Source organism: Vulpes lagopus, chromosome 7 (assembly GCF_018345385.1).
Source record: "Vulpes lagopus strain Blue_001 chromosome 7, ASM1834538v1, whole genome shotgun sequence".
Taxonomy (NCBI): domain Eukaryota; kingdom Metazoa; phylum Chordata; class Mammalia; order Carnivora; family Canidae; genus Vulpes; species Vulpes lagopus.
Genome location: NC_054830.1, coordinates 92,619,591 through 92,646,616, shown reverse-complemented (window position 1 = coordinate 92,646,616; position 27,026 = coordinate 92,619,591). Strand labels below are relative to the sequence as shown.

Sequence of the window (27,026 nt, the reverse complement as noted above, 5' to 3'; positions counted from 1 at the left end):
GCACTAAACCACTGAGCCACCCAGGGATCCCCCATATTCTATTTTTTAAAAGATTTTTATTTATTTATTCACAAGAAACACAGAGAGAGAGGCAGAGACACAGGCAGAGGAAGAAGGAGGCTTCCTGCAAGGAGCCTGATGCGGGACTCAATCCCAGATCCCAGATCACGCACTGCGCTGAAGACAGATGCCCAACTGCTGAGCCACAAAGGCATCCCCAGAAATTCTTAGTCTTCAGCCCGATGCTAGACCTACTGATTAGAATCTGTGTAGTGGAGCACAGAAGTCTTCATGTTTATGAATTCTCCAGATGAGTCTCATGGCCCTACAGTTTATGAGAGCCACTGACTCAGAGAATTATTATTCAAACAGAACCTATTAGTAAGACTGGAAAGCTATATGATGGATTGCATCACTATCTGTAAGTCAACCAGTATAAAATAAAATAGACTGAGTCCTGTGTATAAAGAGTAAGCATTAATTTACTAAGCTTTTGTCTCATTTGTCTATATATATTTGCATATGTGGGTCCTTTCATTATGGAGAACATTCTTTCTTTTTTTTTAAGAACATATTTCCTACCATGGGTCACAGTCATAAAAGTTTGAAATTCATTGCCCTGGAAATTCTTGCACGTGTGTATTGATCACATGTCCCAGAAGATTCATAATTGTATTGTTCACAGCAGCAAAAAAAGAAAAGGGGGGGGGTGGGTCTAGATATCTAGATAACAAGAGAATGGATAGGCAAATCATGCTATATGGACCATTATACAGCAATGAAGTCAATAACATAATAAGAACCAATCTTACAGAGTACTGAGTAAATAAAGCAAGTCACAGAAAATTACCTACATTATACCAGTTTCCTAAAGACCAAAAATAATCAAAGCTGAACAAATAATAGACACATCTGTGGTAAAACCACATTCAAAAGTTCAGGAAAATTCAGGAGAGTAGTTACATCTGGAGAAGGCAAAGGATGGACCAGAAAGGTGTATACAGGTAGTTTGAATGGCCCTAGTTATGTTCAAACCCTCATTCTTAAATTGAATGATAGGTTTATAGCATTTGCTTTATAATTTACATATAAAACACCTATAATTCTCAGATGTATCGATTATAGCGTAGTAACATTTTTATGTTAAGAAAAGCTTAAAACTCCTGATGTCACAACCTCACAGGCTAGCAAGAGAATTTCACGTTCCAATTCAACAGATATTTATTAGGTGTTATGAACAAACCATAAACATTGACTCGTTTAATCCTTTAAGAGTCCTGTGAGGTAGGTACTTGGCAAAAGTAGGTAGGTAGATTCTTGGCAAAGTATAGGCAGTCAAATATATGCTTGAATAATTTTATAATACAAAAAGAGAAAGAGTTTGATTATATGCTATGTATTACACTTCTGCCCTCTGGAGTTAAATGAAATAAGAGATGATTAACTCTGTTAACAAAAAGGAGCTTATGATCTACTCTTATTGTTTCTACATTCTATTACTTGTTACCAAAAGGATAATGAGAAAAAAAGCACTTTTTTTTCCCCTGAAAGTATCTCTGGTCAAAGTTATAGAAACTAACAAACTATAGGGTGGAGTTAACTAATAGAACATTTGTGCATTACTAAAATTTCCATTTTGCCCTTAAAAGCAGTTAGCCATAGAGGCAGCAGTACTCTTCAGGCAGAAAAGAGGGGCTATAGTAACGTAAGAAAAGAAATTATTATACCAAGGCAAAAAAAAATCTGTGACACATTTAGTCTATGAGCTTTAGTAAGAACTACAGTTTTTTTTTTTTTTTTAAGATTTTATTTATTTATGCATGAGAGACACAGAATGAGAGAGGCAGAGACACAGGCAGAAAGAGATGCAGGGAGCCTGATATGGGACTCAATCCCAGGTCTCCAGGATCATGCCCTGGGCTGGAGGCAGCGCTAAACTGCTGAGCCACACAGGCTGCCCAGAACTACAGTTTAAAAAGTGCAAAGACAAAACATTTTTTTCACTGAATACATACTAACGTAAATGAATACACTTGGGGGAAACGGTGGCCTTAGAAAATTATTTCCATCCTTCACAACTATTTCTATTCACGGGGCTTCTGCAAATATATGTTTTTTTTCTCTTGTTTCTTAAATTTGGTTCACTGTCATGTCCAGCCACTGCCTGGAATGACTGAGTCCTAATAAATGCACAGTGCAATATTTGTCTCTGAATGAATTCATTATCCTGAGCATTTTTTTAAGATTTATTATTTATTTATTTATTCATGAGAGAGAGAGAGAGAGAGGCAGAGACACAGGCAGAGGGAGAGACAGGCTCCATGCAGGGAACCTGATGCGGGACTTGATCCCAGAACCCCAGGATCACACCCTGAGCCAAAAGCAGATGTTCAACCACTGAGCTACCCAAGTATACTGCATTTACTATATTATATATTAGGACCTAAAGGATGACAGAGCAACTATGTTAGAGGCCCCCCCATCCCAATCCACACAGAGCTAACATACATGATTAAATTAAAACAAAAGGTGCCCTTCCACTTCCTGAACAGTTCTGTCCAAAAGCTATTAGGTAGGGCCAAGCAACATAAGCAGTGGCAGTGGAGGAGAAGGTGGTAATGTCAGGAAAGGCAACCATGCAGGGTCTCAGAGCCTCTAAGAAGGGGATGCTCCTTGAAGAAATGGCTGAATCTAGGGCAGAGACAAGCAAAATACCAAATAGGCCTAGAACATCTTCTTGTAGCAGAAAGTCAGGAAGTGTACAAACACTTGTCAGAGCATGTCAAAAAGGCACAGAAACCAGACTGAAGTGGCTCCCATTGGCCAAATCAAGATAATTTAAGCATTAAAATAAATAATGATAGTAATGGATTATAACTCAGAGAAAAAGATACATATCTATGAGTCTGTTATGATATAATAAATATGAAAATAAACTTAAGCTTGAGGAGGAATGAGGTATTTACATTTTCTCAAAATACCTCCCAGTAAAATACTCATTAATTAAGAAGTGAGGGGGAGAGTAATTCACAGTGGAGGAGTCTGGCCGACACCATCTGAATCACAGGACCAGAGTAACATCACAGTAGTGATGGGTATGGTACTGTGAAAATCCAAATCATGTGATGAGGTGCTATGAGCAGAGTCCAGTATCACTTCTGTAATATTCCTGCCAGAAATGCAAAATCTGAATCTGGTCATGGGGAAATACCATACAAACCTAAATGGAGGGCCAGCTATCAGTAACTGGCCCCAAATCTTCAAAAATTTCAAGTTCATGAAGTCAAGGAATTATTCTTTGTTCACAGACACTAAAGAGACATGATACTCTGTTTCTTGACTAGATCTTTTTGCTACAAAAATAAAGGACACTAGCAGAACAACCTGCAAAATTTGAATGGGATCTGAGGAATAGAGGTTGGTACTGCATCAGTGTGAATTCCTGACTTCAACAGTTGCATTATGATTATAAAATAGAAGGAAATAAACAAAGTTTTTAAGGATATCGGAGCATCCCATGCTGGCCACTTACTCTCTGATGGTTCAGGAAAGAAAAGCTCTTTGTACTATATTTGCAACTTTTCTGCAAATTTGAGATTTCAAAATAAACGATTATAAATATATAATAGTGTTTGGAATGGCCTATGTATAGGAGACTAAGGGGCCCTTGGAAAGGCATCAAAATGAGAGGGTGTCCAAGAAGTATCCTCAGTTCATTTCACTACAATTGACTCTCTCTTCAAGGGACCATTTCATACTGAGAAGACCTAAATCACACCATATTCTTCTAAGAAGAATCTAGATACCATCCCAAAAGGAATCAAGGCTTCCTTACACAAAATAGATTTGTTAGCTAAATCAAGGCTTTCCTAAGGAAAGACAGAGTTTGCTTTCAAAAATTCCAAATGAGGTTCTATTTTAATCCCACATACTAAAGCAAGGAAAACAAACAAAAAACACACGTGGTCTGAAGTCCTCACATTTTCTTCTCAACTAAAACCAGTTGTTTCTGTTGAAGAAAAAGACTATAACCTTGTAATAAATACTCAAAGATGTATTTGGCAACAACCTATCTCTGGCTTATCTGGGAAAATCTGTTCCACTTGGTAGGATTTGTTGTAGAAACAAGACACTTTTATATACATTCAACTGGACCATCTAACGATCTACACAAAAGACCAGCTTTCCAGAAGAGAAAACACTTAGTTTTGACCATCCTTGGTCTTCAGAAGCCCTTTGGGGATAGTCCAATAAAACAATCTCTGGGGCCCCACTAAAAGAAGTGGATGACTTAAAGTACTATAATTTTTTTCTCTTAAAAGCACACTAGAGTGGCCTGGTCTGATGGCTAGGAATATCTTTTCTTTCCTCCCCCATACCTACCCTCCCTGGCTCTCTTCTAACCTTTCTTTCTTTGCTCTTCTTTCCTTTCTTTCCTGTCAGATACTGAGCTGGGTTATTCTGGTCCTCTGAGATGATGGGAATCTCTAATCCCCTGAAAAGTGGCCATGGGTTAGTTTGGTAGAAAGAAAAAAAAAAATCCAGCATTCATTCACTGCATACCCAGCATTAGCAGTAATCTTGGCACACGGTGGGTAATCAAAACATTTTAAAAGTACTTTTACTTCCTCTCTGGATAAGGCAAGTACTAAGCTACAAAAAGAAAAATTTTTAAATTAGCTTCCTGGAAGGGGATTTTTATTTTTGTCTTATCTAACACCTATAACTACCTGGGTAGGAGGAGGGAGGGATGTAAGTAGAAGGCAAAAGGGATAGGGCAAGACTCAGGAAAGTCCTCTCAAATTTGATTTTCAGAAGCAAAAAACAGTTTTGTTCACGGAATTTCAATCTATGAAGCAAGAAGCAAAAGGATAAAAATCTCCTACCAGAAGTCTTCCAGAACTTGAAAATTTCCTTGGATTTCCTGAACCTGCCCTAGCTCTCCTAAATTCAAATTCTCTGAACCATTTTTTGGGTCATGTATCTTGATTTTAGAATGCGTACATGTGTGTGAGAGAGAGACAGACAGCCTGGATGACAGAGAGAATATCAAGAAGTCAAAAGAGTTTCCCCAAAAAAGAAGTGGCAAGCCAGCCACATTAAGCTGATTCTAATCAAGTATATTACCCTCTAACTTTGTAGTCTAAAAAAGAAAATCTTTTAGTTTGTAAACACTCAAAAATCACCACTACCCCATGACTTATTTGCATCTCTACTTTCAAAAATCTGGTAGATTACAAAGTTATTTTTTTATTGTATTATAGTATTTTTCATAAGTTGGTTAATGCCGAGAAAACCACTTCTAAAATCATGCATGTTCTTGCTCTTCAGCTGAAGAAAAAAAAAAAAAAGACTCCATAAAGTTCTGCTTGCGTTTAATTGATAGAAATAAAAAATGTAACCATCCCCACAGAAAGGCTAATGCTGGCTTAACAAAGTTTGGGTGGTGGGGAGCAGATCCCTATATATCATTTTCTCCACAAAAATTGGACTTCAGAAGCAAGAGAAATACAGAGAACTTTAGTCTATGAAGCAAGACATAAAAGAATAAAGTCTGCTGCCAGCCACAAGCGAGCTGCTCCACTCTGGCAAATTTATTTATTTTTTTTATAAATTTATTTTTTATTGATGTTCAATTTGCCAACATATAGAATAACACCCAGTGCTCATCCCATCAAGTGGCCACCTCAGTGCCTGTCACCCAGTCACCCCCACCCCCGCCCACCTCCCCTTCCACCACCCCTAGTTCGTTTCCCAGAGTTAGGAGTGAGAAATACCAGGGAGGGAGACAGAACATGAGAGACTCCTAACACTCTGGCAATTTATTTATCCAACCTGTCTTCAGGAAGGAGATTCATGCAAGACTGCTCTAGTGACCCTAAGGTAACCAAGAGAAGTGGCCTTGGCGATTTAATTTCTTGCCTCTTTTAATTGCATTTTTTAAAAGGTTTTATTTATTTATTCATGAGAGACACAGAGAAAGAGAGAGAGAGGCAGAGACACAGGCAGAGGGAGAAGCAGGCTCCATGCAGGGAGCCCGATGTGGGATTTGATCCCGGGTCTCCAGGATCATGCCTTGGGCTGAAGGCGGCCCTAAAGCACCGAGCCGACCGGGGTCCCCTAATTGAATTTTCAAAAGAAAACTAATATTGCTCTGTATTACTGCAGAAAGAATATGGAAGAATAGTGAACAAAAACCCTGACTCATTTCTCCCTTGGTCAGTCATTTCAGTATTTGATACCTTAATTCACCCATCTGCAAAATGGGAAGCTAGATCTATTCATCAAGAATACCTTTAGCTCTAAAACATACATAATATGTAAATTACATTTACAAATGAGGAAACAGGCCAATAGGGATTACTAATTTGTCCAAAGCCACATAGCTACTAAATGCCAATACCAGTCTCTGAAAAAAGGTCTGTTTCATAAGAGAATCTGCCCTTTTCACTGCTGGGCTATATTTTCTTCACCAAAAAGAGATCAGAATAGGTGTACAGAAAATCAAGCAGTGAGAAAGCTACTACATACTTCAATAATTCATATAGCTTTTAATTACCTTCAAGTCTGATTAACCAAGTACAGCATTTATCTCTGTGCCTGTGAGACATACATAGCCTGTGTTGCTCTGCAGTGTAGAAACACATACATCATTTACCTCAATGCAGTTTCATTTAAGAAAAGTAAATCAGAAAAGATTTAACCACAACATGCTTTTTCAATTAAAAAGAAAAAAGAACTGAAGCCAAAATTGGGAGTATGTATATAAACCACAAAAATCCCCTCAGAAGAAGAATAAAAAAGAACAGGATTCAGATAAGATGATCCCAGGGGATGGGGGGGTGAGGGGTGAGAAAGAAGAGAGAAGGAGGGAGGGAGGGAGGGAAGGAAGGAGGGAAAGAGAAGTTCAAAAAACTTGACCCTGAGAGAGGGGCATGATGGACAAAAGAAACAAAATCCTTCTTTATCAACAGGAGAAACAGAAATCTAAAAAGAAAAAATACAGAAGGGACATAGAGGAAATAAGATTTGACATGAACAAGTTCCAGCCTTAGCCCTGGGACCTACGTAAGGAGTCAAAGCAGAGGGACACGTGGGTGGCTCGGTGGTTGAGTGTCTGCCTTTGGCTCAGGTCATGGTCCCGGGATCCTGGGACTGAGGATCCTGCATGGAGCCTGCTTCTCCCTCTGCCTATGTCTCTGCCTCTCTCTCTCTCTCTCTCTCTCATGAATAAAATAAATAAAATATTTAAAAAGGGGGAGGGGGAGTCAAAGCAGATAAAGTACATCTTAAAACTAGAATATGGTGAAAGGCTGCTTATTAATGGTGACTATTAAGATCTAGAATTTCCCTGTTCTGGAGTTCATGGATGCTCTCTTTACCAAAGCATTCAAAGGTCAAAATTACCTAAAAGAAAAATTCCACTTTATTTAATTTTTAACTTAAAAAAATAATATATCATGACCCATTGTGTGAAATTCCCAATAGCAGGGCCTATATTAAATTATTCAGCTAGTCTTCCAGTTTTTGTAGGTATGTTCTTTCAAAGGGTTAGCCTGGTCTCACTGACATTTGAAACCCCTGATTTAGCACAATGGTCTTATCAAAAGTCCTCTTGCTTCCTATGCTTAAACCAGACCTTTATAGATATCTATGGATGTTGCACAATAGTGTCATAAGTTGAAAACACAAAGCAGAATGACAGAACAAGAGGTGAGGCTAAACCTTTGAAAGGACATACCTATTAAAAACTGGAATGTTTTTTTTTTAATTTAAATTCAAGTTAGTTAACAGATAGTGTATTATTAGTTAAAACTGGAATATTCTGGTAACAAAATTGATAAGGTTGTATTTATTATTTCCCCCAGACATTCCTGTCCAGACTATCTGAGATAAGATAGTTTTAACATCAAAATCAACTTTGTCTGAAACTATAAAGAGTGCCATTCCATAAATGGTGGTTTAGATGGTCCCCTACACAGATGCTTGGCCAGTGGGAAGAAGGCAAGCTGATATCCCGCTATGCTATGCTAGCTATGCCATGTTCCTTGGGGTAAGGCTTCATAGGGCAGGGAGAGGTGTAGTATTTATTTCTAATTTTCCCAATGACACTATAGATACCAACCGTACGGGTAGACTTGTCTATATAACCCATCCAAATGTATCTCTTGAATCACCAAGAGTTAGTGTTAAGACCAAAGTTTATAAAGTTAACTAGGTTTTAATTATATTCCATTTTTACTCTGATAATAGTTTATTATATTCCATTTTTATTTTGAAAGGACCACTTTGTTTTGTGGATAGGGTATCCTTATATTACTCAATCTTTCCATTAATAAAGCCTTTTATATTTAACCATTTTGCACTACCACAGTCTACACTCTAAGGACACATTCCATATAAAGGCACATTCCAAAATCTACACCTACAATTATTAAAATACAAACTTCCAAATAACAGATCTAACATGGCCCATCCAGTTATAAAAACACTAGGCCATCGTATTTCCGTGAGAGCCAACAGAGATTTAAGGAGAAAACAAAAATATAGAACACCTTACTGGAACTTCTTAAGAAACAACTGAAATCTTTACATCAATCCTCTGAGGTGTGAGAACATTTTTGAACAAAAATAAAGTCATGTAGTTTAAAACATGAAACTTATGTGTAATACATGAAGTGCAAATACAAACATCCTGTGAGATCTCATCTACAGGAGAAATACAATGGTGACAGTTACTGAAGGGATTAAAACAATGTATTTTCTTTCTTCTGCTTTTCTAGAAAGTTTACATTTTTCTAAAATTAGCACATATTTATTTTAAAAACAAGTAAAAAGTCAGATTTCTTCTTGGGGCTAAAACATGTTCTTTCCAGCAGAACACCATTATTATGTCAAAGTCTTAGAATAGAAGTCTTTTATTTTCACCTTTCTAGGTAACGAAAACTATGATTTAAACCAAAGCCTAATAAAAACCTGCAGGAAAAAAAGAGGTCATTTCAATACATAAAACAATTACTTGCTGACTGGCTAACTACGTTCCACATTTTATTTAATATCTCATTGGGAGGAAAAAAAAATCTCATTGGGAGGAAGGGGATATTATGCTTATTTTAGATTTACACCAGCCTAAAAGTCCAAGGTAAATTAGCAGCAGATCAGAGAATTGAATTTGTGCCTTCAGATTTCAAATCAAACATTGTTTCTATCACACCATGGCTATGTCCCTTGTGGTGACAAGGGTTATTATAATAAACTACCTACCATTTATCCTTACTCCTCAGAAAGGAAACACAAATATCTATTTCAAGAGTCTCAGACATTTATTTTTTTAAACTGTTACTGTCAGATCCCACCACTGTCAGTTTTTTTTAATAATTTATGTGACAACAAAAATACAACAAATAAAATGAAATAAAACATTAATAGCTTCTCTTCTCTACCTCCATCACAAAAATTATTTTTACTGGGATCCCTGGGTGGCGCAGCGGTTTGGCGCCTGCCTTTGGCCCAGGGCGCGATCCTGAAGACCCGGGATCGAATCCCACGTCAGGCTCCCGGTGCATGGAGCCCGCTTCTCCCTCTGCCTATGTCTCTGCCTCTCTCTCTCTCTCTGTATGACTATCATAAATAAATAATAAAAAAAAATTTTTTTTAAATTATTTTTACTTAATATGAGCCAAAACAATATCCAGTAAGACAGTCAAGGTAGAAGGCTGCTCTCATAAAGCAGTTCCTTTACTAAAATGCTAGAACGCAACAGATCCAGATATATTAGATAAGCTTTTTAAGCAGCTTTAAAACAAGCACATAATGAATTACCTGCACCAAGAGGGAAAAACTGAACCACAGTTTTAAATTATAATATGTATTTGAAAAGAGAAAGAATTGTTCATTTTTAAATTTGAAAATCTCCAAGATTCACATGCTCCCCCCGCCCTTTTTCTATTCATTTCTTATTTTCTTGGCTTTTTGTGCACTGGGGGGTGGAAATTAGGGTTAGGCTTATGTGTTGCTTTTCTTTCAAATATCACAGTATTTCCTTTCAAGACTAAATTAAGGCTCCTCCATATAGTCCACTAAACTGCCTCTCCTGGGAGGTCTGCCGAAAGAAACGTGGCACGCCCTCCAACACCGAGAGTTTAAACACTCAACAGAATTTTCCCTGGTACACATTCAGGCACATCTACCTGTTTTTCTTTTCTATTTAGCCCTTGTTCAATTTATGCAGTAAGCAAATCTGAGCTGTGGAATGAGTGAAAAGCGTACCTCGCTTTTTTCCCTCCTTACTGAAAACCTAAGTAGGTAATTAGGAAAGAAGGAACAAATGAAGGCAGGCAGATTGTTTTGGACCACAGCTATTCTTTGGTGCATATTTTCAAAAGTCCCCAATGTCCTGCTATTAACTTCTGTGACTCTGGGTGAAATTAAACCATAAAGCCATTAAATATGCTGAGTGACATAACTTTCTACTATGACTATGCTTTCCCTAAAAATTTATGAGATCAATGTTACATTTGGAATTAAGCCTCACAACTTTGACATTCTATTTATCATTTATATATATGCTCTACATTCATTATTTAATTTTCTAGGCTCAGGGGGGTGGCATTGGGGGTGTAGGTAGGAGGAATAGAGAAAAAAATAGTATATGTGACAGAAAATTAACCCCACCTCTGACAAACAACCAAATAAATGAGGCAGCCTGCTTGATCCTACATTTATTTAAATAAATCACCTTTTGTTGATACTGGTGAAAAACACCAGCATCCTTTTATCTTTTGGGCAGGTAATTACAAGATGATATATATCAGGAAGTAACAAGAAGGCACACTTGCCCCAAAACAAATATCCAAAAATTGAATGAAGCTGTCCAGCAACAGCCACTAAAATAATCTTCCATGTATTATTTTCTTTGAGTCATTTTAAAAATAAGCAGCCAGCTATCCATCCTCTGGGCACTACTGTGATGAGTTTGCCACAAAAGCCACTTATATTTTTAGAAGCCCAAGTCTTGACAAATCAGTTCCTAAGAACATAATTTGTTGCACGTTGAAGAAAGCCTGAAAACACGGACCTTGGTTAAAGAGGCTTCCATATTTTGTTGTAACCTTTCCAAATGCAAGTATGTGGGAAGAATACCCATAAATTTAAGCTCAAACTGAAACACTTAGAATATTTCCAATTTAAAATACATTAAAATGTGGTCTTCAAAAGGAAACGAAAATAGCTTTTAAACATATGAAAAGATGCTCATCATCATTCATAAGAGAAATCTGAATTAAAAATTAGATATTTTTCACTCATCATTTGGCGGGGAACGTTTAGTAAATCACCGTGTGGAGAAATGGGTACTCTCTCATACACATTGTTGATGCAAGCACAGAGTAGTATAACCTCTTTGACAGGCAATTTGTAAATGTCCATCAAAATTCAAATTCCACTTTGCCTCGGAGCCATGATTTTACTCCTAGGAATTTATCCTACAGATATACTCATCCATGTGCACAAAGAACTAGGCAAAAGGTTATTCACTACAGCTTTGCTGGTGGCCTGAAACACGACTCACTGTATGTCATTTTGTATTATGTGTGTATTTACCTATTAAAAAAAAAGTAAAGGGAGGGGGGGAAGAATGTGATCTACACTGTTTAGAAATTAGAAGTGTTCTAAATTCCCCTACAAAAGGAAATACTAAACAGCCCAAGACAAGATTCATTCCAGAGCCCTGCAATAAAATGCTACGTTCATGGCTTGCACAGCTGCATTAGTGAAAGCTCCTTATCATGAGATCCCTTTGGTCCTTTAATAACCAAAACCCCTTGGTGGGGGTCTGCTGTGGACTTGAATTCCACTTCACAATAAGCAGTGTTTCAAAAAGATTCCAATTTATTCCTTGCAAAAACATATCCTATATAAATGTAACTGTCACTCTGAGAAGCAGGACTGCATTATGCTGCAGACTTAACACAGACGGTAAGCATGTTCCCCATGTCTTCTCCAGCAAAGCCTGCCAAATGGGCGTCTGAAATGTCCTATTGAAACAGGTGGTGTCTGAACAGAATTGGATTTCTGCCTATAGAAACCCTAGTTTTAACAACTGCTGTGGTTAGTTTTAATTTTCAGTCCTCAAAATTAACTGCTTGCCAGTGATTCAGAAATAGACTGAACAACATGTTTAGACTTTGGCCTGTTTAATTGAGGAAAGCAAGCAAGAAAAAAAAAAAAAATCTACCAGTATCCTACCACCATTCCATAAAGAACAACAGAACCACAGCAGACCATTTGATTTCCAGGCCAAAAACAGGGGAGCAGCTGTAACATAAACTCGATTCTCCAAAGATACTTGTCCCTTTTGTGCTTTCTTCACAGGAACATAAGGATACAACTACCGTGATGAACATACAACTTAGGAAATCTTGTAAGGGTTTTAAGAAGCCTTTATTTGTCTGCTAGAAATTTAGAATCAAGAACAATGGAAGAACTCATAATTTTTCTAATGAAAACTTAAATCTTAAAAAAATATATTCTGAACAGATCTTTGTTTTACTTTATACAAACAAAATACAAGCTGCCAGAATTAAACTCCTTGAAGAGAGATACCATGGGCTAATATTCTTTAAATCGAACACAGGTCTACCAATGTAGACACTAACTAGTCACACTAACTAGTGGTAAGGATGTCTTCCTATCACTAAGTCTAGAGTGGCTCATACTACATAGCAAACCTTTTTCACAGTACCTTTAAGTGTTTGACATACACGTGGCTAAAGATCTGTTGATTTTCTAAACTAACAAAGGAATACAAACCAAAGGGCTAGGTTATCTGCTAAGTGCCACACACCATGTTTGGATATTACCAATAAGGAAAAAACAATCCCATCCACTCCACAGATAAACAGATTCAAAGAGATGTAATAATTTTCTTCAGCGAGAAGATGACAAAGATGAGCTTTTACTTAAGTCTGCCTGACTGCAAAACTTCTTCCATTGTATCACACTCCCTCCCCACAGAAAACCCCAGAGAGGTGAGTTAGTGGAACATGATGACTTTCAGTTATATGACATACACTATCTGTATGTTTACTTTGCCAATACCCAAAAGAAAAACTCATCCTCTTTCAATCAAATGTAATGGACGTTAAGCTCTTCAATTTTTCAGTAGGACTGAACTCTAGCTAGTAAAAAGGTGATTGAGTAAATAAAGACAAAAATATCTACTGTGATCATAGACCCTTAAAAAAAATTCCTGACATTCTACAAAGCATTTTGAAAAATCACTCAAAAGGAATTTATCAGTTCATTTATAAAAAAGAACAAGTAGAAATATCTCAGTGGAATTCAGAGGTGCTTGTATATTTGGTCCTTTTGCTTAAAATCCAAGAAGAAATATATTATATCAAGTCCTACCCTCCAAAGTTTATCGCTCACTGTCCTCTACCCCTCCTACCAAACAACAAATAAAGATCTCAAAATAAATGCAATCTCTTAGGAGCCTTCAGGTTGTTGTTTTCCATTTCCTGACCCCTACCTTCTGTCTTTTACCTAAGGCCTGACAGGGGCTAGCTCCTAAACCAGTTCTACAATTTCCCTAGCAGTGTCAATGAGGCTCCTCATTCAGAGGAAACTACCTTTAAGGTCTTGTAAATGAAATCATTCTGTATTCCAACATTCTCAGAAAACAATGCTTAATTACAAATGTGTTCTTCTCTCAAAAGTTTTTCTTTTCTAAGCAAAATATCCTAAGTATATATTAGGGACTGATTCAACAGAAGAACACAGGGTACATTTCTTTTTTTTTTTTTTTTTAAGATTTTATTTATTTATGAGAGAGAGAGAGAGAGAGACAGGCAGAGGGAGAAGCAGGTTCCATGAAGGGAGCCCGATGCAGGACTCATTCCCGGGTCTCCAGGATCACACCCTGGGCCTAAGGCAGACGCTTAACCACTGAGCCCCCAGGTGGGCTTCCCCAGAAACCCAGGGATCCCCAGGGTACATTTCTTTGAGACTATTTAGAAATGAGTTGCAACATTAAAAAAAAAAAAAAAAAAAAAAAGGAGGAAGAAAAAGAAGGAGAAGGAGAAGGAGGAGGAGGAGGAGGAGGAGAAATAATAGAGTGTAAAAAGAGAGAATCTTATGGACCAAAAAATGTCATGTAATTATTGGTTTATAGATTTTGAAGTAGAAAAAAAATCTATACGTTTTCAAGATTCTTCTGGCAAAAAGCTCTTTGAAGCCATTTTCTTCTAAGAGTTAAAAGCATTTTTCTAAGATGCTACTAGCTTAAAAACCTTTCTGATCTCTCAAAAAGCCAAGTTCAACTTTTAATAGTGTTATGTACTTTTGGTTAAAAAGTTAGGAGAAGGAACCATAGCCAAAACAGTAAGTTTACTCCACTCATGCCTCAAGCTATAATGATTTCACACAGTACATAAGGATAAGGGATTGAGTTTTGCCTATAAAGGTAGAATATATATATCTATATCACACATGTCTAATGTCTAAGTATAAGAAACACAACACCCCTCTCTCACCCTAAAGCCCAGGAAAAAAAAATGGTTATCTGAAGAGACACAGTCATGAACAGGATTTCTAATAAACATCAAAACAGAGGCAACAAAAGCAAAAACAAACAAGTAGAACTACATCAAACTAAAAAGCTCTGCAAAGTAAGGGAAATCAGTAACAAAATGAAAAAGGCAACTTATAGAAGAAAATATTTGCAGATCAATATTGGCAAATCAAAATATATAAAGAATCCGTACACCTTAATAGCAGAAACTACACTCCAATTTAAAAATCTGCCTAAGATACACAGATGGCCAACAGGTACATAAAAAGGTGCTCAACATCACTAATCATTAGGGAAATGCAAATCAAAATCACAATGAGATATCACCTCACACTTGTTGGAAAGGCTATAATCAAAAAGATAAGAAATGGTAAATATTGGAGAGGATATGGAGAAAATAGAATTCTTAATGCACTGTTGGTGGGACTGTACACTGGTGCATCCACTATGGAAAATAATATAGAGGTTTTTCAAAAAATTAAAAATAGATCTACCATAGGGTCCAGCAATCCCACGTGTGTGTTTGTGTGTGTGTGTATACAAAGGAAATAAAAACAGAATATTGAAAAAATATCTGTGCTTCTATGTCCACTGCAGCATTATTTACAATAGCCAACATCTGGAAACAGATTCTAAGTGAATGAATACAATAACAGAGTAGTATTCAGCTATGAAAAACAAGGACATCATGCCATTTGTGACAACATTGATGAAACTTAAAAGCATTAAGTTAATAAGTCAGAGAAAGACAGATACTGTATGATATCACTTATACATGGAATTTTTAAAAGCTGAACTCCTAGAAAAAGAGGCTAGAATGGTAGCTACCAGATGCTAGAGGTGGGGGAAGAAGAGGAAATGCAGGTCCAATAATACAAATGTCTAGTTGTAAGAGGAGTAAGTTTTGGAGATCTAATGGAAAGAATGCCAATTATAATTAATACTACTGAATTGTATATTTCAAAATTGCTAAGAGAGTAGATCTTAAATGTTTTCACCAAAAAAAGAAATGGGAATTATGTAACGTGATGGAGATGTTTGCTAAAGATATGGTGGTAATAATTCTGCAACAGACAAATGTATCAAATCAATACACTGTATGTCTTAAACTTATGCAATGTTGTATGTATGTCAATTATGTTAATAAAGCTTAAAAGAAAGATTTCTAATAAAATAAAAAAGACTCATAATTTAGTAACACCATGACAGGCTGCATTAATATCAACACAATGATAAATATTTACACATCAGGTAGAAACAATACAAGGTAGCCAAAAATCTAAGTAAGCCAAAAAAAATATATATATATATTTATTAGGCTACAGAGTCCCACATTTCCATCAAAGACTCATAGTCCCCATACTAACTGGATCTATAGGATTACTATTATTCCAAACACATTTTAAAATTTTAACAACAAAATTTACTGGAATCAGTCTCTTAAAGAATTTGTTAAAAACTGGTTTGCCTGAATATTTCACATTTCTACTTATTTTAGAGGTGTCAAGACACAATCTAAGTCTAATAGGAAAAAAAGTCTACAGGCTTCAAACAGCACTTAAAGAAATACAAAGAAGGAAAGTCAAGGAGGACAGTTCTGAGATAAAGGCTGAGAAAAGGAAGACAGAAATCTACTGGAGACCTTATCAGGATGTAGCTCTGCACTCTGCTGCATTATCACTGACCTGTAACCTCTCCTCTAGCTCATGAGCAAGCCTTGAGTACTCTGGGACTAAGTGATGTTTTAAAAAGTTCTTGTGTCATATTTACTCTTTCCTAGGACTCTTATCAGAAGCCTGATGTACTCATGTACTCAAGTTCCAGAATCGACAGGGTCCAATCACCCACCTAATTACATATCCGAGAGGAATAATGAGAAGCATAAAATGCCAACCATCATAAAAAAGAAAATAATAAGAATCAGGATTTAAAATGGACCAGCTCATTTTTTTGATCAAAGTATAGTTGACATACATCGTGTTATTTCCAGGTGTACAACATAGTGATTTGACAGCTATATACATTATGAAATGCTCACCATAGTTAAGTGTAGTCACCTTCTGTTACCATACAAAATTATTACAATTTTACTGGCTAAATTCCCTATGCTATATTTTCATACCCATGCCTTATTTATCTTATAACTACAAGTCTGTACCTCTTAATCCCCTTCACATTCTTTACCAGTCCTCCCCTCTGGCAACCACTAGTTTATTCTCTGTATTTCCAAGTCTGTTTCTGGTTTTTTTGTTTTGTTTTATTTTTTTGTTGTTGTTCGGTTGTTTACTTAGCTTGTTTCTAGATTTTACACGTAAATAAAATCATGGTATTTGTCTTTCTCTGTCTGACTTACTTCACTTAGCACAATATCCACCTTCTAGGTCCCTCCATGTTGTCATGAACGGCAAGATTTCATTCTTTCTTTATTGCTGAGTAATATCCCATTATGTATATATACCACATCTTATTTATCCATTCATTTACCAACGGACACTTAGGTTGCTTCCAAATCTTGGCTATTGTAAATAATGCTGCAATAAACATAAGGGTTCATATATCTTTTCAAACTAGTGTCGTCATTTTCTTTGGGTAGATACCCAGAAATGGACTTCATTTTTAAGGCTATAGCCACAAGCAAATTGCATCATCACAGTGTTCTTTATAACCATAAAGAAAAGAGAATAGGTTTAAAAAAAAAAAAAAACCACTTCCTTAATAAATATACAATAAATCTCGAATTTTAAAATGAGTTGTATTACAAGGGTACCTGGATGGTTCAGTCAGTTAAACATCTGACTCTTGATTTCAACTCAGGTAATGATCTCAGAGTCTTGAGACTGAGCCCTGTGTTGGGCTCTCTGCTCTGCGGGGAGTCGGTTTCTCCCTCTGCTCCTTCCTTACCCACTCATACTCGCATGCACTCTCTCTCTCTCTTTCTCTTTTTCCACCTTTCTTTCTCAAATAAATAATAAAACCTTTAAAAAATTTTTAAAGAAATTCATCTTTTACCTACACATAATTCAAACAAACAAAAATGTATATTTAAATTACCCAAGTCTATCATATGAATGACTGTACCTTTTCTATTAATTTTTCCCATGAAAATCTGGACAATGACCTCTTTTATTCAACTTTAAACAAGACTTTCAGTTTTACCTAAGAGTTTCTATAAATCGATAAGACAAACTTCAGACATTGTTCTTTTCTTAATTGAGGAAAGTTTATTATCTTTGGCTTTTTGTTAAAATAGATTTGAACTGCACAGACTATCAAACTATTCTAACCAACAGTGTAATTTCAGATTCATACCTACTTAAAATATTCGTGTTTACTTACCTCTTCATCCCAAACCAGAAGCCCACAGCTTAAGTTACTAAAGTCCTTCCTCTCTTTTACCTCTCTCAAAACATGCATATACTTCTCAACAAATTAGCAACTAGATTTTGATATGAAGGCTTTTCACAGGCAGTGCCACTTACCCCTCCTGCCTTCAGCAACTTTCTTCTAAACTCCTCAGTGGGGTTGTTGAAAGTTAGCTTTTCACAGCGGAGGTGATTCACTGGTGGATGGCCTTCAAGATGCAAGAATAAGTCATAATCAAAGCGGACTTTCTTAGGTTCTTCCTAGAGATTAAAAAAAAATTAAGAGAGAAAAGAGAGAGTTAAGCATATATAAACTTTAAAAGCAAAGTTTTATGCTTCCTAAGGAACAAAAAAGACCCAGATATCCAACAGCTATAGTGTCAAAGTCCTGGAAGAAGAAAATTATCGTGGAATTATCTACAAAGCCAAATGGAAATACCTGATGAATCAGTCTATTTTCTAAAAGAATAAAGTCATCGTTTTTCCTGCAGTATCTCAAGTGGTATAGCACCACCAACACAGCCACCCAACTAGAAATCTAAGAGAGCCCTGAAGCCACTTCCTTCCCTTCCCACTCTACCCCCTACACCCAACATCGACAACTGCCATTTTCTTGGCTAACCATTTCTCAAACCAACCCTCTAATCTATATTCTTAATCACTGCCCAAACTACAATAAACTCCTCCCCCTAGTAAGTCTTTCAACTTCCGGAGAGGGCAGCCTGGGTTGCTCAGTGATTTAGCACCGCCTTCAGCCCAGGGCATGATCCTGGAGACCCACGTCGGGCTCCCTGTATAGAGCCTGCTTCTCCCTCTGTCTGTGTCGCTGCCTCTCTATCTCTTTCTGTGTCTCTCATGAATAAATGAATATAATTTAAAAAAAAAAAGAACTCGTTTAAAAAAAAATTCAGGACAGATTTATCTTCAATTCCTCCTTCATTCAGTACTCAAAATTATCTATATGAAGCAAAAATCTAGCCATTTCACAGCTCGATTAAAATTTCAAAAGCTTCCAATTGCCATTAGGATAAAAATCAAAGCTCACCTGAATGCCTCATAATGGCTTTCAGAACCGGGCTCTTGGCTCTTTATCCCACCACACTTCTTCCACCTATCTTATGGTTTGGGCAACAGGCTGTTGGTTGTTCCTGGTATTTACTCTGTCCTAGGCTAACTTTGGGTTTCACTCTTGCTTTACATTACCACCCTCATTACCCACCTCCATTCCTCCACCTTTGTGTCACCTGGATAAATTCTAATCTTCCTTCTCTGTTCAGGGTTCACTGAGGGACAGATTCCTGGAACTCCACTCCCAACTTCCCATTGCCTCTCCTCTGCTCTGTGAGCATCTCTTTCCCCCTTGTCACATCTTTGGGTAACCGTCCTATCATCTCCCTTTATCCTGCTTAATCATAAGATTCTTGAAAGTAGAAGCAATGATGGATTCATCACTGTACCCCTGACAACTAGTTTAGCACCTGTGCATAGCAGAAATGCAATAAATATCTGTGAAATGAACTAGGAAGATGAAATAGCATTAGATCCATGAGAACACAATCATCAGAATTTCACAATACTCCAGTTCTACTCTTGAGACAATACTTAAGTTAGCTAAACACTTAAACCTCTCTACATACTGATTCTTAAGTATCCCAGGTGCAATGAAAACTAAGGATAATAGCAATAACTAATAGGAATGTTAACAGTTATTTAATTCTCATAGCTTGCCTCTAGGTCACCAGTGAGCCCTACTTTGCAGATATGGAAATTAAAGCACTAGAATTTGTTACATTACTTTATATAAAAAATGCCTTTAATGTTACAAATATTAACCATCTCTGTGAAGTGTTAACAATTTTTTTCATTTGTCATTAGCTTGGCCACTATGATGATCTTTAACAGCTTTATTGAGAAATAAGTCACATGCCATAAAATCCACCCTTTTAAAATATGCAATTTAGAGGTTCTTAGTATATTCACAGACTTATGAAATCATTACCACCTATTTTTAGAACTTTCTCATCATTCCAGAAATAAAACTCAAATACATTAGTAGTCATTTCCCATTCCCCTAGATTCTGCATCACCTTGTACCACTAATCTATTTCTGTTTCTCTAAAGTTGCCTATCCTGTGGAGTTGACATTTCATACAAATATATGAACATATATAAAATATAAACACAATATGTAATCCTTTACGACTGTTGTCTTTCATCTGGCATGATGGTTCCAGGGTTCATACATGGTGTAATATGTCAGTAGTTAGTTCCTTTTTATGGCTCAATACTAATCCATTGTATGGGTATACCAGTTTTGTTTATCCACTTATTGGTAGATAGACATATGTATGTTTTCTTTTGGGCCACTGTGAATAGTGCTGGTATGAACATTTATGTATAAGTTTTTATACAGATACATATTTTCATTTCTCTTGGGTATACACTTGTGGGTAGAATTTCTGAGTCATATGGTAAGTCCATGTTTAACATTTTTACAAACTACCTTACTGTTTTCCAGAGTGACTGCACCATTTTAAAATCTCAATAGCAATGTATGAGGTATTCATGTTTTTTAATATATAACATATTCAAATTTTATACAGTCAAATAAAGCAACGTTTTTCTTTAAAAAAAACATTTGTGGGGCACCTGGTGGCTAGCCAGTTAAGCATCTGACTCTTGATTTCAGCTCAGCTCATGATCTCAGGGTCGTGAGATTGAGCCCTATGTGGCATTCCACACTAAGTGAGGAACCATCTTGGGATTTTTCTCTCTCCCTCTTAATTCACTTCTCTAAAAAAATTTCTTTTATTTAAAAAAAGAATGTTACATTAGTATTCTAATGAAACAAGGTGATTTAAATCTACTTCTTTGGACTCGAAAGTCTCAGCACCTGAAACTGTCAAAATGTAGGCATTACCTGCTACAAATTCAGTTTCCATCTCTTCACCCAGACTTCCCCAAAAATCAGTCTCCACTCATTTGCCCACTAGCAAGCTGGCATGAAACCTGCTCCTTCCCTCTTTCATCAGGATACCCTTCTCTCCCAGTTCTCCCCACACTTAACTGACATTCCTTCCTATTCTTCTTCCCAGGCTTCCCATCTTTCTTCACTAACCCCTAAACTTCCTTTAACTTTAGACAAAGTTCCCCACGGAACTGATACCCATTCACAGGGAGTCACTTCTTCCTCCCCTGTCTTTATACCTCCAGCCCAGCTTGCATACAACTGCCATATACGCATGTTCTGGAGTCTGCTCACAGCTCCACTAAGTGGACCAATAGCAACCTCAAAGTCATGGATTATCTTAACCTGAGGTTATCTTCATCTGTCCTTTCTCCTATACTCTATATATTGTGGCAAACAGAAATAATAATTTCTTATCAAGGTTAAAATACAGAAAAACATACCCAGCTCTTCCTCCTCCTTCATCCATCACACTCAAATAGTCTCCTGAGTTCTATTTAATATTCCCCCCTTAGGAATTCTCAAACCAATCCTATTGTCCAGTCGCCACACCCTTGCCTTAGCTTAGGCCTTCATCATTCCTTACCTTGTCATATCCCCTATTTTTGAACTCACCCTATTCTATCTCCCACAATGATAAGACAGTGATCTTCCCAATACAAAAATCAGATTACATATTTTCATTGATATAAATGCCTTTAATGACTCATCATTTTCCACAGGATAAAATCCCACTTCCCTAGAATAACCATCTTAGTCCTTTAATACCTTCCTTGCATTTCCTTTGTTCTGACACCCTGTGCTCCCATAATTTTGAAGCACTTTCAGTTCCCAGTACTTCACATTATCTCATTCATTTTGCCTTTCACATGTACTGCTCCCCACGCCTACACTGTCTTCTCTCCCAACACACCTCCCCCTCTTGCTTGCTTAATGCACTCATTATTCAAAACCCAGCTAAAATATGAAATCCACTGGAAAGTCTTCCTAATACTTCCAATCCAACCTGTATTAGACATCCCTTGTATAGCATTCCGTTATTCATGTGATTATCACATTGAATTATAATCAGTTTTTACATACCTGCCTCTCCTCTAAACTGTAAAACAGTCAACGCAACCTTAGAATTTAATTAAAAACATCAAAAGGGCTGTTTTCTGCCTTGTAATTGGAACTGTAAATTTGTAAGGCCTTCTGGGAAGACAATTTGGCAGTATCTATCAACAGGCTAACCCAGTAATTCTAAGAATCTCTTCCACAGATATATTCAAATATGTGTGCAAAGATAGATATAGATGATAAATGTTCATGGTAGCACTGTTTGTAATGGTAAAAAAAAAAAACTGAAATGATCTTCAAGTGAGTACATCTTATCATTGACTACCATTCAGATGTTTAAAAATACAGATTTGGAAAATACTGCCAAGCAGAGTAAGGTAAGTCACAGAAAATATTAAAGTATGATATATTATACCCCTGCCAATCTCTACTTGACATAGATTTTATCTGTGCAAATGCATGGGGGGAATCAGGAAAGGCTGTACCAAATACTAATAATGATTAAATGGAGTCAAAAAAATATACTCCTGTATGCTTTTTTAAAGATAAAAATATATTGATGAATATAAATCATTACTAGCAGAAAAAGAATGGATAACAATCACTTCACAACAGTTTAAAAAAAAAATCACTCTTCCATAAAACTAAGGGTCAGGACTACAGTGACTATCTACAAATCCTGAGTGCAATTTTCTTTTAAAGAGTTTTTTTCACTTGAATAAGGAAAAAGTACTCACAAACCTTACATTCTAGCCAACTGATCTCTTTCTTGGAGGGCAGACTTCAACATTATGTCAATCTATGCTCCTGAGGAAAGATTCTTCTCAAATTATAAACAAGGAAGTAAAAAAAAAATTAAAAAAAATAAAATAAAATAAACAAGGAAGTATGCGCTTATTCCATATATAAAGCTAATGTATTTCCTCCTAGGGATGGAAATATGGTTTTGGCCATATAAAATTGTCCCTCTCATTCTGCTTCAATCTTTGACATTTACTCGGGTACCTCCTCTGAGGACAGAATGGAAGAGAGAAGCAGGGGATCCTTTCAACCTAAAATGCTAAGATCATAATCATAGCATAGTCAATTATGTTTTAGTGTGCCTACTGGTTTAAAGTTTCTGTAATACTCATAATTCTCATACATAGGTTTGTTTTGTTAAACACAAATACAAAGTAAGACAGAATAAACATGCACAAACTCAAAAGCAGCACTGACAGACACTGCACCTCCCCTTTTATCTGACCTCTCAAATATATAAGCAAAATTGAAAAAAAGGCTTATTGGAAGCAGGGAAGGTAAAAGGATGGAGATGGACCTGAGGACAGGATGATATCATTCTTAATATGCAGTAGGACTCTTCCAAGATCACATGGAAGTCTTTTTGCAAGCTTTCTTTCATCTCCTCTGAAAACTCTGAACAATACTTTCCATAAATCATGATTGTAATGGTTGTTCATTCTTCAAGACAAAGTTCAATAAACTCCAGGGAAGAATAAAATGATAAAAACCCAAAAGAAATACAATGTACATTCTGGAGGAATAGCCCAGACTCTTAAATTTTTATCCACAGATCATTTCAGTAGCAAGAGAAATGAGAAATATATAAGGCTCAGAGAACACAGCAAAACTTTGGTTTGTAAACAAAAAAAACAAAAACAAAAACAAAAAAACCACACACGAACAAGATAAATGAAAAGAGATGACAAAGCAATAATTTTTTAATTAAAAAATTAATAACATATAGAAAATAACCTCAAATACTACCCCATGTACCTTTCACTGTGATTAAACAGATGTTAACGCTTTCACTGTTTACCTTTTCTTTGAAGGATACAATTTTATAAATATAAGCTGCTCGCTCGCTCTCTCCTCCCCAGTAACCAATGCTACTTAGTTCTTATGCTGTCATTTCAATTCACACTCATGTGCTACTTAAATGTATTTCTAGAACAATATTTATTCTCAGCTTCAGTGGCTTATAAAAACATATATAAATGGTATCGTAACCATATACATATACTTCTGTAACTTTTAAGTTGTCATCATTCTTATTTTTGAGACTTATCCATGTTGCTACATTAACTGCTAGATAGCATTCCATGTATTACTAACCCACCATTTATTGATCCACATCTCTACATAGGACCAATTAAGTGCATCCTACTTTTTCATATTACAAACACTAAAATATAGATGTCTCATTGTGTACCTATAAAAATAGCAGCCATTATTAAATATAAAATCTTAAAGAAAATCTAAAACTGGAAAATTGAAGTAAAACTAATATGGATGCTAAACAGGAAATCTATTTAATGGTGTTCAGCTCAAGTGTCTATTTTATAATGGCCCCAAAGTAATTACTGCTTTCCATCTCATGTGCCTCTTTCTTCCTTTAAATAAACTACAATTCCTCACAAAATGAGTCAATAAAATTAGCCATAAGAATGACTACCCGAAGGGCCAAGAAGACTGAACCTGAACCTGTGTGTGCATGCACATGTGTGAGGTATGTAGGGAGATTCTGGTTATTTCTCTAAATAAGGATTTAGATTAGGCAATTTAGAAAATATATTTTTTTGTTGAACAGACAGCCTTTCAAAATGACCAGAAAAGGTAAAAATAAAGGAAAGAAGATGCTTCATTACAACAGCATTATTTCCAAACAGAAGCCAATGCAATGTTAAATTGACTTAAGGAGAGGGGAATAGAATGGTATAGCCATTATGATCCTCCCACAAGAGATCATTTCGAGCCCCTAATTTCTTTGAAACAACACCTTTTCTGGCTTAAAAGTCTAGACTCTTCCTATGGGCAGCCCAATGTCTAGATGAAATAAAACACAGGATGTGTGTGACAAGAGGGAAGAAAAGCACCACGTGATCTTTATTAATTAAACTTGTAGAATATTGAAAACAAGGATGGGTGGAGAGATAGGCTCTCTGTTCCTTCCCATAAACACAACCACTTTAATTGAAAATCAATACATTAAAAAATGGGCAAAAGATTTAAAGAGTCATTTCTCCAAAGAAAATAAACAGATGGACAATAAGCATATGAAAAGATATTCAATATCATAAGTCATCAGGCAAATGCATATCAAAACCATTTCACATGTACCATGATAACTATAATTTTAAAAATGGAAAATGACAAATGTTTTTCCAGGATGTGGAGAAACTGGATCCTTCCCACCAGTACTGGTAGGAATGTGTAATAGTACAGTCATTTTGGAAAACAGCTGGCAGTTCTTCAAAAAGTTAAGCACAGAGTTACATATGACCCAACCACTCCACCTAGGTATATACCCAGGAGATTTGAAAACCTGTGTCCACACAAAAACTTGTATATGAATATTCACAACAGCATTATTCACAGTTGCCAGAGGTGGAGAAAAAGGTCAAATGGCCAGCAAATTATGAATTAATAAACAAAATGTGGTGTATTTATACAATAGGATGTTATTCAGTTATGTAAAAAAAATAGTAAATACTTTTACATCCTATAATATAAATAAATCTTAAAGGCATACAACATGAAAGAAGCCAGGCACAAAAGACTACATATTGTATGATTCAATTTATATGAAATCACCAGATTAGGAAATTACAATGAGAAAAGTAGATTAATCATTGCTGGGGGCTGGGGGAGGAAGGAATGAGTGACTGCTAATAGGTAAAGAGTTTCCTTATGGAGTGATGAAAATCCTAAGAAAGTCATAGAATTAGATAGTGGTGATGTCTGCACAATTTACTAAAACCCGATGAGGTGTACACTTTTTAAAAAATGAATTTTATGATATGTAAATTATATCTCGATTTTTTAAATTAAAAAAAGAAACTTAAAGCTAGTTTTAGAGAAATCCAATTTGAAATGAGAAAAAACAAATCAATACGTCAATGTAAAGTTTTATCACATGAGCAGACATAATGCATCTCAACAAATTCTAATTTGATAAAAAAAAAACATGTGAACATTTCAGTGGTATTACTGAGAAAGGTAATCAGTAGCATTTACTAAGGGCTTACTTATACATGAAGCATTATTCTAAATATTTTACATAGACATATGGCATATAATCCTCCTAGCCCTCTTATGAGGTAGATACTCTTATCCTATCCCCATTTTACAAATAATAAAAGTGAACCCCACATAGGTTGAGCAATTTGTCCAATATCATATAGTCTGTGTGTTTTGCTACATATATACTTTTAAATCCAGTAGAATCCATAATATATCAAGTTGATATAATTGTATATGTATGCTGTGCGTGTGTGGTAGCTAAAGATAAATGAGAGATTATTCTCTGCAAGTGTCTAAAATTCTAAAAATATGAAAATGAGAAAAGGAGTATTTCACTGAAAGAATCTAATTTCTCTTTTCTGTTTTACAAACATATATTAATTAATCTTTTTCAAATGGTAGTCATTCTTCTCTTAAAAAGTTCAGTGAATTTCATGTAATCTGGCTTCAGATAATTGAAATTATCTTTTTTAGCCACTTCCTCTATAATTAAGGGTAACAGCAGCCAAAATTCCTAGAAGACAAATTTAACTTTTATTTAAAAATCATCTAGTGATAGAAGTGTTTATGAATCAAAATTATTTTAAACATCATTTGTTTAACGAAGGATCTTTCACTGAAAGATTAATGGGTAAAGATTACATACCTTGTTTTTAAAATAAACCTCAATTGGCAAAATGAAACCAGCATACCCAGATTCTTCTACTTTGTAAGGTGGATCTTTGCACACTGCAACATTAAAAAAGAGAAAATAGGTGAGAAGAGAATAAAAGACAAAAAGACATTCTTCTTTCTTTTGAAAAAAAAATGCCATTCTACTATCTAGATCATGCTCAGTTTTCACAGCCTTTTTGCTAAAGCCCCATCTGCATCTCTGAACTATCCTTTACTTCTCCAGAATCTATGATAATTTTCCTAGGTAAAGCAAATCTGTAAGATATTTGCACAAATCTTGATGGGGGAGCATCTCAGCAGTCAATCATGATCACTAATAACTTGACTGCAGTTGTTCTCACCCTGCCCGAAAGCTTTAGGGAAATTG

General features: G+C 36.0%; 1 protein-coding gene across 2 annotated transcripts in view; it reads right to left on the bottom strand.

The window, feature by feature from the left end:
- The window catches only part of MLLT3 (MLLT3 super elongation complex subunit), a 277,428-nt gene that overhangs the window by 92,631 nt on the left and 157,771 nt on the right, over nt 1–27,026 (bottom strand). For both annotated transcript variants that reach the window (XM_041762597.1, XM_041762598.1), the window contains 2 exons: nt 26,631–26,713; nt 18,052–18,195 (listed from right to left, as the gene is read on the bottom strand). In XM_041762597.1, the coding sequence (XP_041618531.1) occupies nt 18,052–18,195; nt 26,631–26,713 (227 nt within the window). The remainder of the gene's footprint in view (nt 1–18,051; nt 18,196–26,630; nt 26,714–27,026) is intronic.